The sequence below is a fragment of the Oncorhynchus nerka genome, linkage group LG14, assembly GCF_034236695.1.
Source record: "Oncorhynchus nerka isolate Pitt River linkage group LG14, Oner_Uvic_2.0, whole genome shotgun sequence".
NCBI classification, from domain to species: Eukaryota; Metazoa; Chordata; class Actinopteri; order Salmoniformes; family Salmonidae; genus Oncorhynchus; species Oncorhynchus nerka.
The window spans coordinates 10,645,690-10,661,139 of NC_088409.1; the positions used below are offsets into that span (position 1 = coordinate 10,645,690).

Consider the following 15,450-nt stretch of genomic DNA (forward strand, 5'->3'; position numbering starts at 1 on the left):
AATAACTGAAACAAGAAAATAGAGAAATCTGTTAGGTATTATCAGTACAGATCTATCTGTATGTCATGACATATATTAACACTATTACTGACAGTGTCTAGTTACTCATGAATAGGCTACTGTAGATTTGAAACTTTGTAGTGTAGTTTGAGTCTTATAAAAGACTTGTCACTGTTGGCAATCTTTGTTCCTACCCCTCTGGAGAGCTAGCTAGCCTGTTCTGTGTTCCTATCTCCTGTGGAGAGCTAGCTAGCCTGCTCTGTGTTCCTACCTCCTGTGGAGAGCTATCTAGCCTGCTCTGTGTTCCTACCCCTGTGGAGAGCTAGCTAGCCTGCTCTGTGTTCCTACCCCCTGTGGAGAGCTAGCTAGCCTGTTCTGTCTTCCTACCCCCTGTGGAGAGCTAGCTAGCCTGCTCTGTGTTCCTATCTCCTGTGGAGAGCTAGCTAGCCTGCTCTGTGTTCCTACCTCCTGTGGAGAGCTATCTAGCCTGCTCTGTGTTCCTACCCCTGTGGAGAGCTAGCTAGCCTGCTCTGTGTTCCTACCCCCTGTGGAGAGCTAGCTAGCCTGCTCTGTGTTCCTACCTCCTGTGGAGAGCTAGCTAGCCTGCTCTGTGTTCCTACCTCCTGTGGAGAGCTAGCTAGCCTGCTCTGTGTTCCTACCTCCTGTGGAGAGCTATCTAGCCTGCTCTGTGTTCCTACCCCTGTGGAGAGCTAGCTAGCCTGCTCTGTGTTCCTACCCCCTGTGGAGAGCTAGCTAGCCTGCTCTGTGTTCCTACCCCCTGTGGAGAGCTAGCTAGCCTGTTCTGTGGTCCTACCCCTGTTGGAGAGCTAGCTAGCCTGTTCTGTGGTCCTACCCCTGTTGGAGAGCTAGCTAGCCTGTTCTGTGGTCCTACCCCTGTTGGAGAGCTAGCTAGCCTGTTCTGTGGTCCTACCCCTGTTGGAGAGCTAGCTAGCCTGTTCTGTGTAGGGTCTCGGTTGTTTTCAGTGATTGAAGAGGATTATCAGGTTTGATTGAACCTTTCACATGCCTCTGGCTCTTACCTTGAGGATGGTAAAGGACATCAAGCCATTTTCACATCCATAGAAGTTGCCAAGGTGATTAAGTGAGAGGAAGTAAATGAACTTCCTCTGTCCAACAGAATCCTCTCTGAGGCATTCATAAACACTGCCAAAGTCCACAACTACGTAATACACATTTCCTAGAAAATATTCTCACAATATTTCATATAATACTCATACTGCTTGAGCTCTGAATGCCAATCAGGTAGATGTAATTGAGTGTATGCTTGTGTGTCTGCGTTTGTGTCAACGCGTGTGTTTACGGATGTGCGCAGATGTTTGTTTCCCAAAGATTTCTTGAGAGCAAATGTGGTCCTTCTTACACGCCAACTACCTCAGTCCGGTGACATATTTACATTCAGCTCTGTTGGCAGACGTGAAATGCGTACCAACAGTGTGATATCACCATCAGCAAGCAGTATGATGCAAAGCAACAGCTGTGTAGTCTAACTTGTTTACAGACGCAGTCCAAGGGTACGTCCCAAATGGCAACCTAATCCCTGTAGGGTGCATTCAGAAAGTATTCATACCCCTTCCCCCACATTTTACTACATTTTTATTTATTTTACCTTTATTTAACTAGGCAAGTCAGTTAAGAACAAATTCTTATTTTCAATGACGGCCTAGGAGCAGTGGGTTAACTGCCTGTTCAGGGGCAGAACGACAGATTTGTACCTTGTCAGCTCGGGGATTTGAACTTGCAACCTTCCAGTTACTAGTCCAACGCTCTAACCACTAGGCTACCCTGCCGCATTACAGCCTTACTCTAAAATTGACACTACCCCATAATGACAAAGCAAAACAGGGTTTTAGATGTTTTTTATTTACATGTTTATTCAGACCTTTTGCTGTTAGACACTAAATTGAGCTCAGGTGCATCCTGTTTCCATTGGTCATCCTTCAGATGTTTCTACAACTTGATTGGAGTCCACCTGTGGTAAAACTCAATTGATATGGTCAGCTGCCAAGCAGTTGCCATACCAGGCGGTGATGTAACCGCTCAGGATGCTCTCAATGGTGGAGCTGTGTAAACTTTTGAGGATCTGGGGACCCATGCCAAATCTTTTCAGTCTCCTGAGGGGGAAAAGGTTTTGTCATGCCCTCTTCACGACTGTCTTAGTGTGTTTGGACCATGATAGTTCGTTGGTGATGTGGATACCAAGGAATTTTAAACTCTCGACCTGCTCCACTACAGTCGCGTTAATGTTCATGTTTAGTCCCAGGGTGCTTAGCTTTGTGATGAGCTTTGTGGGCACTATGGTGTTCAACGCTGAGCTGTAGTCAATGAGCAGCATTCTCACATAGGTGTTCCTTTTGTTCAGGTGGGAAAGGACAGTGTGGAGTGCGATTGAGATTGCGTCATCTGTGGATCTGTTGGGGTGGTATGCGAATTGGAGTGGGTCTAGGGTATCCAAGAGGATGCTGTTGATGTGAGCCATGACAAGCCTTTCAAACCACTTCATGGCTACCAACTTGAGTGCTACGGGGCGGTAATAATTTAGGCAGGTTACCTTCGCTTCCTTGGGCACAGGGACTATGGTGGTCTGCTTGAAACATGTAGGTATTACAGACTCGGTCAGGGAGAGGTTGAAAATGTCATTGAAGACACTTGGTAATCCGTCTGGCCACACAGCTTTGTGAATGTTGACCTGTCTTTCTCACATCGGCTACAGATAGCGTTATCACACAGTCATCCAGAACAGCTGGTGCTCTCATGCATGCTTCAGTGTTGCTTGCCTCGAAGCAAACATAAAAGGCATTTAGCTCATCTGGTAGGCTTGCATCACTGGGCAGCTCGCATCTGGGTTTCCCTTTGTAGTCCATAATAGTTTTCAAGCCCTGCCACATCCGACGAGTGTCAAAGCCGGTTTAGTAGGATTCAATCTTAATCCTGTATTGACACTTTGCTTGTTTGATGGTTCGTCTGAGGGCAAAGCAGGATTAGTGTCCCACTCCTTGAAAGCGGCAGCTCTAGCCTTTAGCTTGATGCAGATGTTGTTTGTAATCCATGGCTTCTGGTTGGGATATGTACGTATGGTCGCTGTGGGGATGACGTCGTCGATGCACTTATTGATGAAGCCGATGACTGAGGTGGTATACTCCTCAATGTCATTGGATGGAACATATTTCAGTCTGTGCTAGCAAAACAGACCTGTTGCGTAGCATCCGCCTCATCTGACAACTGGTACTTCCTGCTTTAGTTTTTGCTTGTAAGCAGGAATCAGGAGGATAGAACTATGGTCAGATTTGCCAAATGGAGGGCGGGGAGAGCTTCTTTTTTCCCCCTTTGGTTGCACATGTGACATGCTGGTAAAAAGTTGGTAAAACTGATTTAAGTTTGCCTGCATTCAATTCCCTGTCCACTAGGAGCGCCGCTTCTGGATGAGCATTTTCTTGTTTGCTTATGACCTTATAGAGTTGGTTGAGTGCGATCTTAGTGCCAGCATCGGTCTGTGGTGGTAAATAAACGGCTAAGAAAAATGTATATGAGAACTCTCTTGCAAGATAGTGTGGTCAACAGCTTATCATAAGGTACTCTACCTCAGACAAGCAATACCTTGAGACTTCTTTAATGTTAGATATCGTGCACCAGCTGTTATTGACAAATAGACACACACCCTCACCCCTTGTCTTACCAGACGTAGCTTCTCTGTTCTGCCGGTGCATGGAAAATCCCTCCAGCTCTATATTATCCGTGTCGTCGTTCAGCCACGACTCGGTGAAACATAAGATAATACCATTTTTAATGGTAGGATAATCTTTATCGTAGGTCATTCATTTTATTTCCCAATGATTGCACATTAGCCAGTAGAACGGATGGCAGTGGGAGTTTACTCGCTTGCCTATAGATTCTCAGAAGGCAGCCTGACCTGCGCTCCCTTTTCCTCTGTCTTTTCTTCACGCAAATGACAGGGATTTGGGCCTATTTCTGGGAAAGCAGTATACCCTTCTCGTCGGTCTCGTTAAAGGAAAAAGCTTCTTCCAGTTCGAGGTGAGTAATCGCGGTTCTGATGTCCAAAAGTTATTTTTGGTCATAAGAGATGGTAGCAGCAACAGTATGTAAAAAAATAAGTTAAAAAATAACTCAAAAGAACGAACAAAATAGCACAGTTGGTTAAAAGCATGTAAAACATCAGTCATCCTCTTCGGCGCCATCTTACTCATCTCATATGTATATGCTGTATTCTATACTATTCTAGTGTATCTTAGTCCGTGCCGCTCTGACATCGCTCGTCCATATATGGATATACTCTTAAACCCATTCCTTACTTAGATTTGTGTGTATTGGATAAATGTTGTGAAATTGTCAGATATTACTCATTAGATATTACTGCACTGTCAGAGCTAGAAGCACAAGCATTTCACTACACCCGCAATAACATCTGCTAAACACGTGTAGGTGACCAATCATATTTGATTTGATTTGACACTCTGTTAAAGGTCCCCAAAGCACACACATCCTGGGTTGCTCGTCTTTTCAGTTCGACGCAGCTAGCGACTGGAACAAGCTGCAACAAACACTCAAACTGGACAGTTTTATCTCAATCTCTTCATTCAAAGACTCAATCATGGACACTCTTACAGGCAGTTGTGGCTGCTTTGCCTGATGTATTGTTGTCACTACATGCTTGACCTTTGTGCTGTTGTCGGTGCCCAATAATGTATGTACCATGTTTTGAGCTACTACCATGTTGTGCTGCTGCCATGTTTTGTTGCTACCATGTTGTTGTCATGTTGTGTTGCTACCATGCTATGTTGTTGTCTTTAGGTCTCTCTTTATGTATTGTTTTGTTGTCTCTCTTGTCGTGATGTGTTTTTTGTCCTATATTTTTATATAATTTTTTAAATGTTTAATTCCATCCCCGCAGGAGGCCTTTTGCCTTTTAGTAGGTGGTCATTGTAAATTAGAATTTGTTCTTAACTGCCTAGTTAAATAAAGGTTAAATAAAATTAAAATGATAGCATCTCTCAAAACCACTTCAATCATCGTAGCATATAGCCTGTAACAAACGTCTAATGCACTTTAGTATGGTCAGTGTGTAAACATTGACTTGGGGTTGAGGGAGCTGCCTGCTTGCTGTTGCTGTCGCTGTTGTTTCAATGTAAAGTCTCGATCACACCGACAGCTTCATTTGCATTTTGGTACACCAGAAGAACATTCATTTCCAATGAAAAGCTGCGTTTGTCCTGCAGCATTGCATTGCCGAGGCAGTTGCAGTGCTTTCTGTGTGATGCACACGTTGGATTTATAGAACTTAATCAAACTTATGCATCAAACTGTATGTGTAGTCGGCTTGACAGAAACGGTAGCAGAAAGGTGAATGTTGAACTTTTGTTACACACATATCCAGATGATGCTACATAGCATTTTGCGCAATGACGCTGTCGGTGTGACCGAGGCGTAAGGAGGTTTAATACCAATACTCTGAGGTAGAACACATGCTGCTAGAGGTTTAATACCAATACTCTGAGGTAGAACACATGCTGCTTGAGGTTTAATACCAATACTCTGAGGTAGAACACATGCTGCTTGAGGTTTAATACCAATACTCTGAGGTAGAACACATGCTGCTTGAGGTTTAATACCAATACTCTGAGGTAGAACACATGCTGCTTTGATCCTAGAGGTTTAATACCAATACTCTGAGGTAGAACACATGCTGCTTTGATCCTAGAGCTTTAATACCAATACTCTGACTGGTAGAATTCCCTATGTATGCTGCTTTTGAACAGGGTGCTGTATAGGAAATAGGGTGCCATTTGGGACTCACAATGGTGACTGAGGAAGAGTTGTCGAACACATGGTGCCTGAGGAAGAGTTGTCGAACACATGGTGACTGAGGAAGAGAAGTCGAACACATGGTGACTGAGGAAGAGAAGTCGAACACATGGTGACTGAGGAAGAGAAGTCGAACACATGGTGACTGAGGAAGAGAAGTCGAACACATGGTGACTGAGGAAGAGAAGTGCCATTGACTGAGGAAGACTCACAATGGTGACTGAGGAAGAGAAGTCGAACACATGGTGACTGAGGAAGAGTCGAACACATGGTGACTGAGGACACACATGGTGACTGAAGAGAAGATGGTGACTGAGGAAGAGAAGTCGAACACATGGTGACTGAGGAAGAGAAGTCGAACACATGGTGACTGAGGAAGAGAAGTCGAACACATGGTGACTGAGGAAGAGAAGTCGAACACATGGTGACTGAGGAAGAGAAGTCGAACACATGGTGACTGAGGAAGAGAAGTCGAACACATGGTGACTGAGGAAGAGAAGTCGAACACGTGGTGACTGAGGAAGAGAAGTCGAACACGTGGTGACTGAGGAAGAGAAGTCGAACACGTGGTGACTGAGGAAGAGAAGTCGAACACGTGGTGACTGAGGAAGAGAAGTCGAACACGTGGTGACTGAGGAAGAGAAGTCGAACACGTGGTGACTGAGGAAGAGAAGTCGAACACGTGGTGACTGAGGAAGACTGAGGAAGAGAAGTCGAACACGTGGTGACTGAGGAAGAGAAGTCGAACACGTGGTGACTGAGGAAGAGAAGTCGAACACGTGGTGACTGAGGAAGAGAAGTCGAACACATGGTGACTGAGGAAGAGAAGTCGAACACATGGTGACTGAGGAAGAGAAGTCGAACACATGGTGACTGAGGAAGAGAAGTCGAACACATGGTGACTGAGGAAGAGAAGTCGAACACATGGTGACTGAGGAAGAGAAGTCGAACACATGGTGACTGAGGAAGAGAAGTCGAACACATGGTGACTGAGGAAGAGAAGTCGAACACATGGTGACTGAGGAAGAGAAGTCGAACACATGGTGACTGAGGAAGAGAAGTCGAACACATGGTGACTGAGGAAGAGAAGTCGTATGAAATGTAAATATTGCATCATTCGTCTCCCAAAGTGAAAAATACATACTTGGAAATGCAGGTACAAAAAAACATACAATTCCCCTAAGAAACATAACAGTTATTACCTCTTATACAGCCAGAGTTAGTTTACCTGCTTCTCTCTTACCTCGTATATAGCCAGAGTTAGTTTAGCTGCTTCTCTCTTACCTCATATATAGCCAGAGTTATAGAGCTAGATCAACTGGGAGAAGCTGGTAAACTAGTCACAATGCTTGTGGCATGTCGTTGTCTGTGTCCCAAAATGCACCTTGTTCCCCATATAGGGCACTGGTCAACATAGTGCACTATATAGGAAACAGTGTGCCATTTGGGACTCACATCGTCTATATAGCCGGGTTTTAACTCAGTGAAGCAGTGAAAAACTGCTGACAATGTGGAATTGATTATACTTAAAAGCGAACAGGAGATTTTCTGAAGAAAGCAAAGGGGCCTATGTGTCATGTTAATTGTCATCTGCTTTCACATAATGGTACAAAAACCTCTTTAACTCTGAACAATACGAGCAGAGCGTCCTAGTAAACCTGAAGTCATTACTCAAAACATATGCCTGGGAATATAACAGAGACTGCATCCTCAATAGCACCTTATTCACTTTATAGTGCACTACTTTTGACCAGTGTACTACTTTTGAGCACTTTATAGGGGATATGGTGCACTATAAAGGGACCATGGTGCACTGTATAGGGAATAGTGTGCCACCTGGGACATTCTCAGAGACTGCAACATTCTGGACAGTACAACATTCTGGGGAACACAACATTATGGAGAGCACAAAATTCTGTGGAGAACAACATTCTGGGGAGCACAACATTCTGGGGAGCACAACATTCTGTGGAGAACAACATTCTGGGGAGCACAACATTCTGGGGAGCACAACATTCTGTGGAGAACAACATTCCGGGGAGCACAACATTCTGGGGAGTTTCAGACCTGTGTTCAAATAATATTTAAAGTCATTTGAAATTGTTTATCTGTGCTTGCCTGGTGCAAAGAACCCATTAGAACAGTCCCACAATTGCAAACTCCTCCCATCTGGCACTCCATATTGTCTAAATCAAAAGCATAAAGTATGTGAAAGATTTCAAACAGTATACTCTCACAAAAAAGGGCTCCAAAAGTGTTCTTCGGCTGTACTGAGTTCAAGTACACTCAAGTACACTCTCAGAAAAAAAAGGTGCTATTGAGAACCTTATAAAGTTTTTTGGCTGTCCCCATTGGAGAACCCTTTGGTTACAGGTAGAACCTTTTGTGGAAAGGGTTCTACCTGGAACCAAAAAGGGTTCTTCAAAGGGTTCTCCTATGGGGATTGTACTTGAACTCAGGTCTGGCATGCAGTGAAGTATTGGAAACTGAGGGAAATATAATATAGTAAATGAATGGATGTCAGTTGGCAGAGACTTGGAGAAAAGCCTTTGAGGATTTTTCTCTCTGCAGAAATAGCTTTTGCTTGTTCTGTTATTCACACAGCCCCTCGGCTCTGCAACAATACAATGCCCCATTGTCAAAATCAGTCAGGTTCAGGCACTGTACCGTACACAATGCCTGGTAGAAATGGTCTTGTCAATATTTAGCATATGATTGATCTCTTTCCCAAAAGCATTATGCAGGAATTCATGTAAAGTACCGTTTTAAATTGTCACATGCTTTGTAAACAACAGGTGTAGACTAGCAGTGAAATGCTGACTGGCGGGCCTTTCCCAATAATACCGAGAGAACAATAGAAATGGTAGAAGAAGAAGAATACAAGGAATAAATGCACAAAGAGTAACAATAACTTGGCTATATACACGGGGCACCAGTACTGAGTCGATGTGCAGGAGTACGAGATAATTGAGGTAGATATGTACTGCGCATACTGTGTAGGTAGAGATAAAGTAACTAGTCAACAGAATAGATAATAAAGTGTATGTGATGAGTCAAAACAGTCAGTGAAGATAGTCCGGGGAGCTATTGGTTAACTATTTAACTCACTATTTAGCAGTCTTATGGCTTGGGGGAAGAAGCAGTCTATGACATGGGGGGGGGCTGGAGTCTTTGACCATTTTTTCAGGGCCTTCCTCTGACACCACCTGGTATAGAAGTCCTGGATGGCAGAGAGTGGTCGACCTTGTGGTCGGATGCCAAGCAGTTGCCATACCAAGCGGTGATGACGCCAGTCAAGATGCTCTCAATGGTGCAGCTTAGAGAGGATCTGAGGGCGTAGATGTTCCTGTTGTCCAGGTGGGAGAGGGCAGTGTGGAGTGCAATAGAGATTGTGTCATTTGTGGATCTGTTGGGATAGTATGTGAATCTGTCCCAACGTCTGGCCCCGCGGCCTTGTGAATGTTAACCACGTCTTTCTCACATCAGCTACGGAGAGCGAGATCACACAGTTGTCTGGAACAGTTAGTGTTCTCATGCACGGTTCAGTGTTGCTTGCCTCAAAGTGAGCATAGAAGGAATTTAGCTCGTCTGGTAGGCTCACGTCACTGGTCAACTCGTGGCTGGATTTCCATTTGTAATCCATGATAGTTTGCCACATCCGATGAGCAGCTGAGCCAGCGTAGTAAGATTTGATATTAGTCCTGTATTTATGTTTTGATTGTTTGATGACTCGACTGAGGTCGTAGAGGGATTTCTTATAAGTGTCCAGTTTAGTGTCCCACTCCTTGAAAGCGGCAGCTCAAGCCTTTAGGTCGCTCAGTGAGGGTGTTGCCTTTAATCCATGGCTTCTGATCTGGATATGTACGAACGGTCACTGTGGGGACGACGTCGTTGATGCACTTATTAATGAAGCCGGTGACGGATGTGGTAAACTCCTCAATGTTATTGGATGAATCATGGAACATGTTCCAGTCTGTGCTAGAGAAACGTCCTGTAGCTTAGCATCCCCTTTATCGGACCACTTACGTATTGAGTGAGTCACTGGTACTTCCTGCTTTAGTTTTTGCTTGTAAGCAGGAATCAGGAGGAGGGAGTTATGGTTAGATTTGCCAAAGGCAGGGTGGGGAAAGCTTTGAATGCACCTCTGTGTGTGGAGTAAAGGTGATCTAGAGTTTTTTCGCCTCTAGTTGCACAGGTGACATTCTGGTAAAAATGAGGTAAGACAGATTTCAGTTTCCCCACTAGGAGCGCTGCCTCTGGATGTGTCTTTCCTTGTTTGCTTATGGCTCTATACAGCTCGTTGAGTGTGGTCTTAGCGCCAGAATCGGTTTGTGGTGGTAAATAGACAGCTATGGAAAACAATATATGAAAACTCTCTTGGTAAATAGTATTGTCTGCAGTTTATCATTAAGTATTCTAACTCAGGTGAGCAAAACCTTGATATATCCTTAATATTAGAGATTGCGCGCCAGCTGTTGCTAACAAAGGGAATGTCACGGAATTCTAGGAGTGGTGGGTGTAGAGTCAGGCGCAGAGAGCAATACTTCCAAATGAATGCCTTTATTTCGCTTGGTCTAGCCAACAAACAGGCAATGACCATGAAACAGGTATGTCTTCAAAAAACAGGAAAATAACATACAACAAATTACGCAGGAGAAAAACGACTTCACCACTGACAGTAGGAATAAGCCTGCACACAAGCAGGCGAGCACTGGAAGTTTAAATAGACTATAAATGAACCAAAATAAGCAACCGGTGAAACCAATCAAGACAAAACCAACAGAAAAAGAAAAAGGGATCGGTGGCAGCTAGTAGGCCGGTGACGATGACCTCCGAGCGCCGCCTGAACAGAGAGAAGGAGCCACCTTCGGTGGAAGTCGTGACAGGGACATACATACACCTCCCCCTTAACTTTTCCTGAAGCTGCCGTTCGGTCTTGATGATGTATAGAAAAACAGTTAGATGTACATATACTATATATACAGTATTATCCATGTCCTTGTTCAGCCACGACTCTGAGAAACACAGGATATTACAGTTTGTCAGTTCCTGTTGATATTACATCTGACTGGAAAATACATGTAAATATCCTGAGTGCATTGAGTTATACAGTACCACTTGGCAGTTTTACCAGCCATTGTTATTCATTGATTTACCCTCACACATGCATTAAGCAACCATTATTTACATGACATCTTTACGATGCTTACATTGGCTCTTCTGTACTCTCGATCTGTTTCTCTGTAGCAGTGTTTTATACACGTGGGACGTATTTTACAGTAATCACCACCATCAATTCCCATTGGCTCAACTTATTCACTACTCTCTCATACTCTTCAAGATGTATGATATCGATTTCTACGGCCTGGAGACGTTGGAGGCGTTTATAATGAACATCTATCCTGCTGTGCCCCCCTGAAAGACTTGACTCATTGTGGAATGCACTCTTTCCAGGAAATCAGAACATGCATGTCTGTGAATCATAGGTGGCCTACGTAGTGTACACTGAGTATAACAAAACATTAGGAACACCTTCCTAATATTGATTTGCAACCCCTCTTTTCCCCTTGGAACAGCCTCAATTCGTCAAGGCATGGACTCTACAAGATGTCGAAAGCGTTCAACAAGGATGCCGGCCCATGTTGACTCCAATACTTCCCACAGTTGTGTCAGGTTGGCAGGATGTCCCTTGGGTGGTGGACCATGTTGACTCCAATACTTCCCACAGTTGTGTCAGGATGTCCCTTGGGTAGTGGACCATGTTGACTCCAATACTTCCCACAGTTGTGTCAGGATGTCCCTTGGGTAGTGGACCATGTTGACTCCAATACTTCCCACAGTTGTGTCAGGTTGGCAGGATGTCCCTTGGGTAGTGGACCATGTTGACTCCAATACTTCCCACAGTTGTGTCAGGTTGGCAGGATGTCCCTTGGGTAGTGGACCATGTTGACTCCAATACTTCCCACAGTTGTGTCAGGTTGGCAGGATGTCCCTTGGGTAGTGGACCGTTCCTGATACATGCCAGGAAACTGTTGAGTTCGGAAACATCCAGCAGCGTTGGATTTAGTGACACTTCATGTATTTGTATTGTTTAAAAAATGTACAAATACAAGGAAATGTATGGTTTGAACATGTCTTTTATGTTTATTTGTTTTAGCCGTTAGTAATACGTGTAAATACATTTTTGTTGATATCATTAAGCCTTTATGTATGTGTTGTGAATGACCAAAGGTGTCAGACTTTATATTAAGTACAGCTTCATATGATACAAGGCATTGATGTAGTCGGAAGTTTACATACACTTAGGTTGGAGTCATTAAAACTCGTTTTTCAACCACTCCACAAATTTCTTGTTAACAAACTATAGTTTTGGCAAGTCTGTTAGGACATCTACTTTGTGCATGACAAGTAATTTTTCCAACAATTGTTTACAGACAGATTACTTCACTTATAATTCACTGTATCACAATTCCAGTGGGTCAGAAGTTTACATACACTAAATTGACTGCGCCTTTAAACAGCTTGGGAAATTCCAGAAAATGATGTCATGGCTTTAGAAGATTCTGATAGGCTAATTGACATCATTTGAGTCAATTGGAGGTGTACCTGTGGATGTATTTCAAGGCCTACCTTCAACCTCAGCGCCTTTTTGCTTGAAATCATGGGAAAATCAAAAGAAATCAGCCAAGACCTCAGAGAAACAATTGTAGACCTCCACAAGTCTGGTTCATCCTTGGGAGCAATTTCCAAACGTCTGAGGGTACCACATTCATCTGCACAAACAATAATACACAAGTATAAACACCATGTGACCATGCAGCCGTCATACCGCTCAGGAAGGAGACGAGTTCTGTCTCCTAGAGAGAACGTACTTTGGTACAAAAAGAGCAAATCAATTCCAGAACAACAGCAAAGGACCTTGCGAAGATGCTGGAGGAGACAGGTACACAAGTATCTATATCCACAGTAAAATAATCCTATATCGACATAACCTGAAAGGCCGCCCAGCAAGGAAAAAGCCACTGCTCCAAAATCGCCATAAAAAAGCCAGACTACGGTTTGCAACTGGGGACAAAGATCATACTTTTTGGAGAAATGTCCTCTGCTCTGATGAAACAGAAATAGAACTGTTTGGCCATAATAACCATCATTATGTTCGGAGGAAAAGGGGGAGGCTTGCAAGTCAAAGAACACCATCCCAAACGTCAAGCACTGGGGTGGTAGCATCGTGTTGTGGGGGTGCTTTGCTGCAGGAGGGACTGGTGCACTTCACAGAATAGATGGCATCATAAGGGGGGGAAACTATGTTGATATATTGAAGCAACATCTCAAGGCCTCAGTCAGGACTGTAATGAGCATGGGATGCAGAGTAACCACATCCTATAGCTAAAATTGTGTTGGTTTTCATATGGAATCCCAACAGTCCTTTATGTTAGATTATTTTATTTAACTAGGCAAGTCAGTTAAGAACAAATGATTATTTACGATGACGGCCTTCCAAACCCGGACATCACTGGGCCAATTGTGTGCCGCCCTACGGGACTCCCAGTCACGTCCGGTTGTGATACAGTCTGGATTCGAACCAGGTTGTCTGTAGTGACACCTCTAGCACTGAGATGCTGTGCCTTAGACCGCTGAACCAGGGTGTCTGTAGTGATGCCTCTAGCACTGAGATGCTGTGCCTTAGACCGCTGAACCAGGGTGTCTGTAGTGACACCTCTAGCACTGAGATGCTGTGCCTTAGACCGCTGAACCAGGGTGTCTGTAGTGTCTCCTCTAGTACTGAGATGCTGTGTCTTACCCAGGGTGTCTGTAGCCTCTACTGAGATGCTGTGCCTTAGACCGCTGAACCAGGGTGTCTGTAGTGACACCTCTAGCACTGAGATGCTGTGTCTTAGACCACTGCGTCACTTCCTCACCTTGAAAGTATCTATGGGCCAGAAGGAACTGTAATCTGTGGTTTGGTTTTCCCTAAACAGCCCCTACAAACTTTATCCACCTCTCGATACAAATAAATAGGAGTGATAGTGGCATTTGTGCAATTGTCAAAATGTCAAGGCCAAATCAACTCAAATCAACTCCACATTTGGTTTGATGTTATTTAAAGGTGATTATGACATAAATAATACTAATAAACATGCACACATGCCCCTATGACTTCCCTTAATAGTTTGCTAGTGGATGGAAAAAATGAATGAAAACTGAACCACGGAATATAGTTTCTCCTGTCCCATAGACCACTTTCAGTTGTTGTAAATTCCTGAACTTCCCCTTTAATATACTCTCTGATTTACATTTGAAATGTTTTCCAGATTTGATTTCAAACAATATTCATTATTATACTGTGGAAATTGTCAATGAGATGGCTCGAAATCTTACAGATTGTGGCTTTGGGATCAATGGGGACGACTGAGTCAGACTGGATTGGTACTGTTCTCTGGGTGGGTGTTTCTGCAGGCGAAGGCGTAGAGGAATGGATCCAAACAGCTGTTGATGAAGGTCAGAGATCCAACAATTCCCCAATGGGCCTCCCAGACTCCTCTCAGAGCCTTATCCCCTACAAAGATGGCTGACAATCCCAGCAAGTTCATGACATGGTGAGGAGTCCAAAGAAGGGAAAATGTCACTACTATACTGGTCACTAATCTGGTCATCTTGGGGCTCCTGAAAAACGCTGTTTGGTTCACTCTTCGGTGGAGGTGGATATAGGCCGTGGCCATGATGGAGAAAGGAACTACAAATCCCAGAACAGTCTGTAGGAGCAACACGGCCACTTGCTGAGCGTCTGACGCGAAAGCAAACATACACTGGAAATGTCCATTCTCATCCTGCTTCAAATCTCGCACCACCCCATTAGGGATAGATAGGACCCCGGCGGCCCCCCACAGGACAACCAGCAGTCCCCTTTCCTTGGCCACTCCCAGCAAGGCCCAAGTCTGTGGATACAGAACCTGGAGGTAACGCTGGATGCTCAGAAGCGTGATAGTCAGCACGCTGGTGTAGATGCTACAGTAAATCAGGAAGGACATTAACTTGCAAATAGCCCGACCCATTATCCAGCTAAACAGAATGCTGTGGATCCATGCAGGCAGGGTGACAAGGCATAGCAGGTCTGACGCAGCCAAGTTCAACATCAGTCTCCGGCTCAAACTGGATAGATCGTGGTTCCGACAGAGGACAACTATCACTGCGATGTTCCCTGGTATGCCGATCAGGAAGCAAAGAGACAGGACCACGCCAGAGGCCAGACCATCACGGTTCCAAGGGATGGCTGCAGGACTGAGGAAGGAGGCATTAGAGTTGGAGGAGTTTAGGGTGAAGGAGATGAAGGTGGAAGAGTTGTGTTGCTCCATTTCTAGCAGTGAGTCAAGATGACCTGCAAATGGCTCCGAGTAACAGGCAGTCAGATAAAATACAGTGTTCATGTGAGGCATATATTATTTGCAACCGTTGTTTATCTGTACTGTGAATTTGCTAACCAAATTGAGTGTTAGTGAATAGGTAATTAGGGAAAGGCCATGTTGTCAGGAAAGCTAGGAGTGGTGGGTGTGGAGTCAAAGAGAGCAAGGCTTCCAATGTAGATGGATTTATTCTGCTGGGTCTAGCCAACAT

The 15,450-nt window shown here is 44.4% G+C and overlaps 1 protein-coding gene across 1 annotated transcript; it reads right to left on the reverse strand.

Moving 5' to 3' along the window:
- Positions 1-13,700: 13,700 nt before the first annotated feature.
- On the reverse strand, positions 13,701-15,225 carry LOC115117649 (type-2 angiotensin II receptor-like). Its single transcript, XM_029646138.2, has one exon. The coding sequence runs from the start codon at positions 15,189-15,191 to the stop codon at positions 14,253-14,255; it is 939 nt and encodes a 312-aa protein (XP_029501998.1). The 5' UTR covers positions 15,192-15,225; the 3' UTR covers positions 13,701-14,252.
- Between the last annotated feature and the right edge of the window lie 225 nt (positions 15,226-15,450).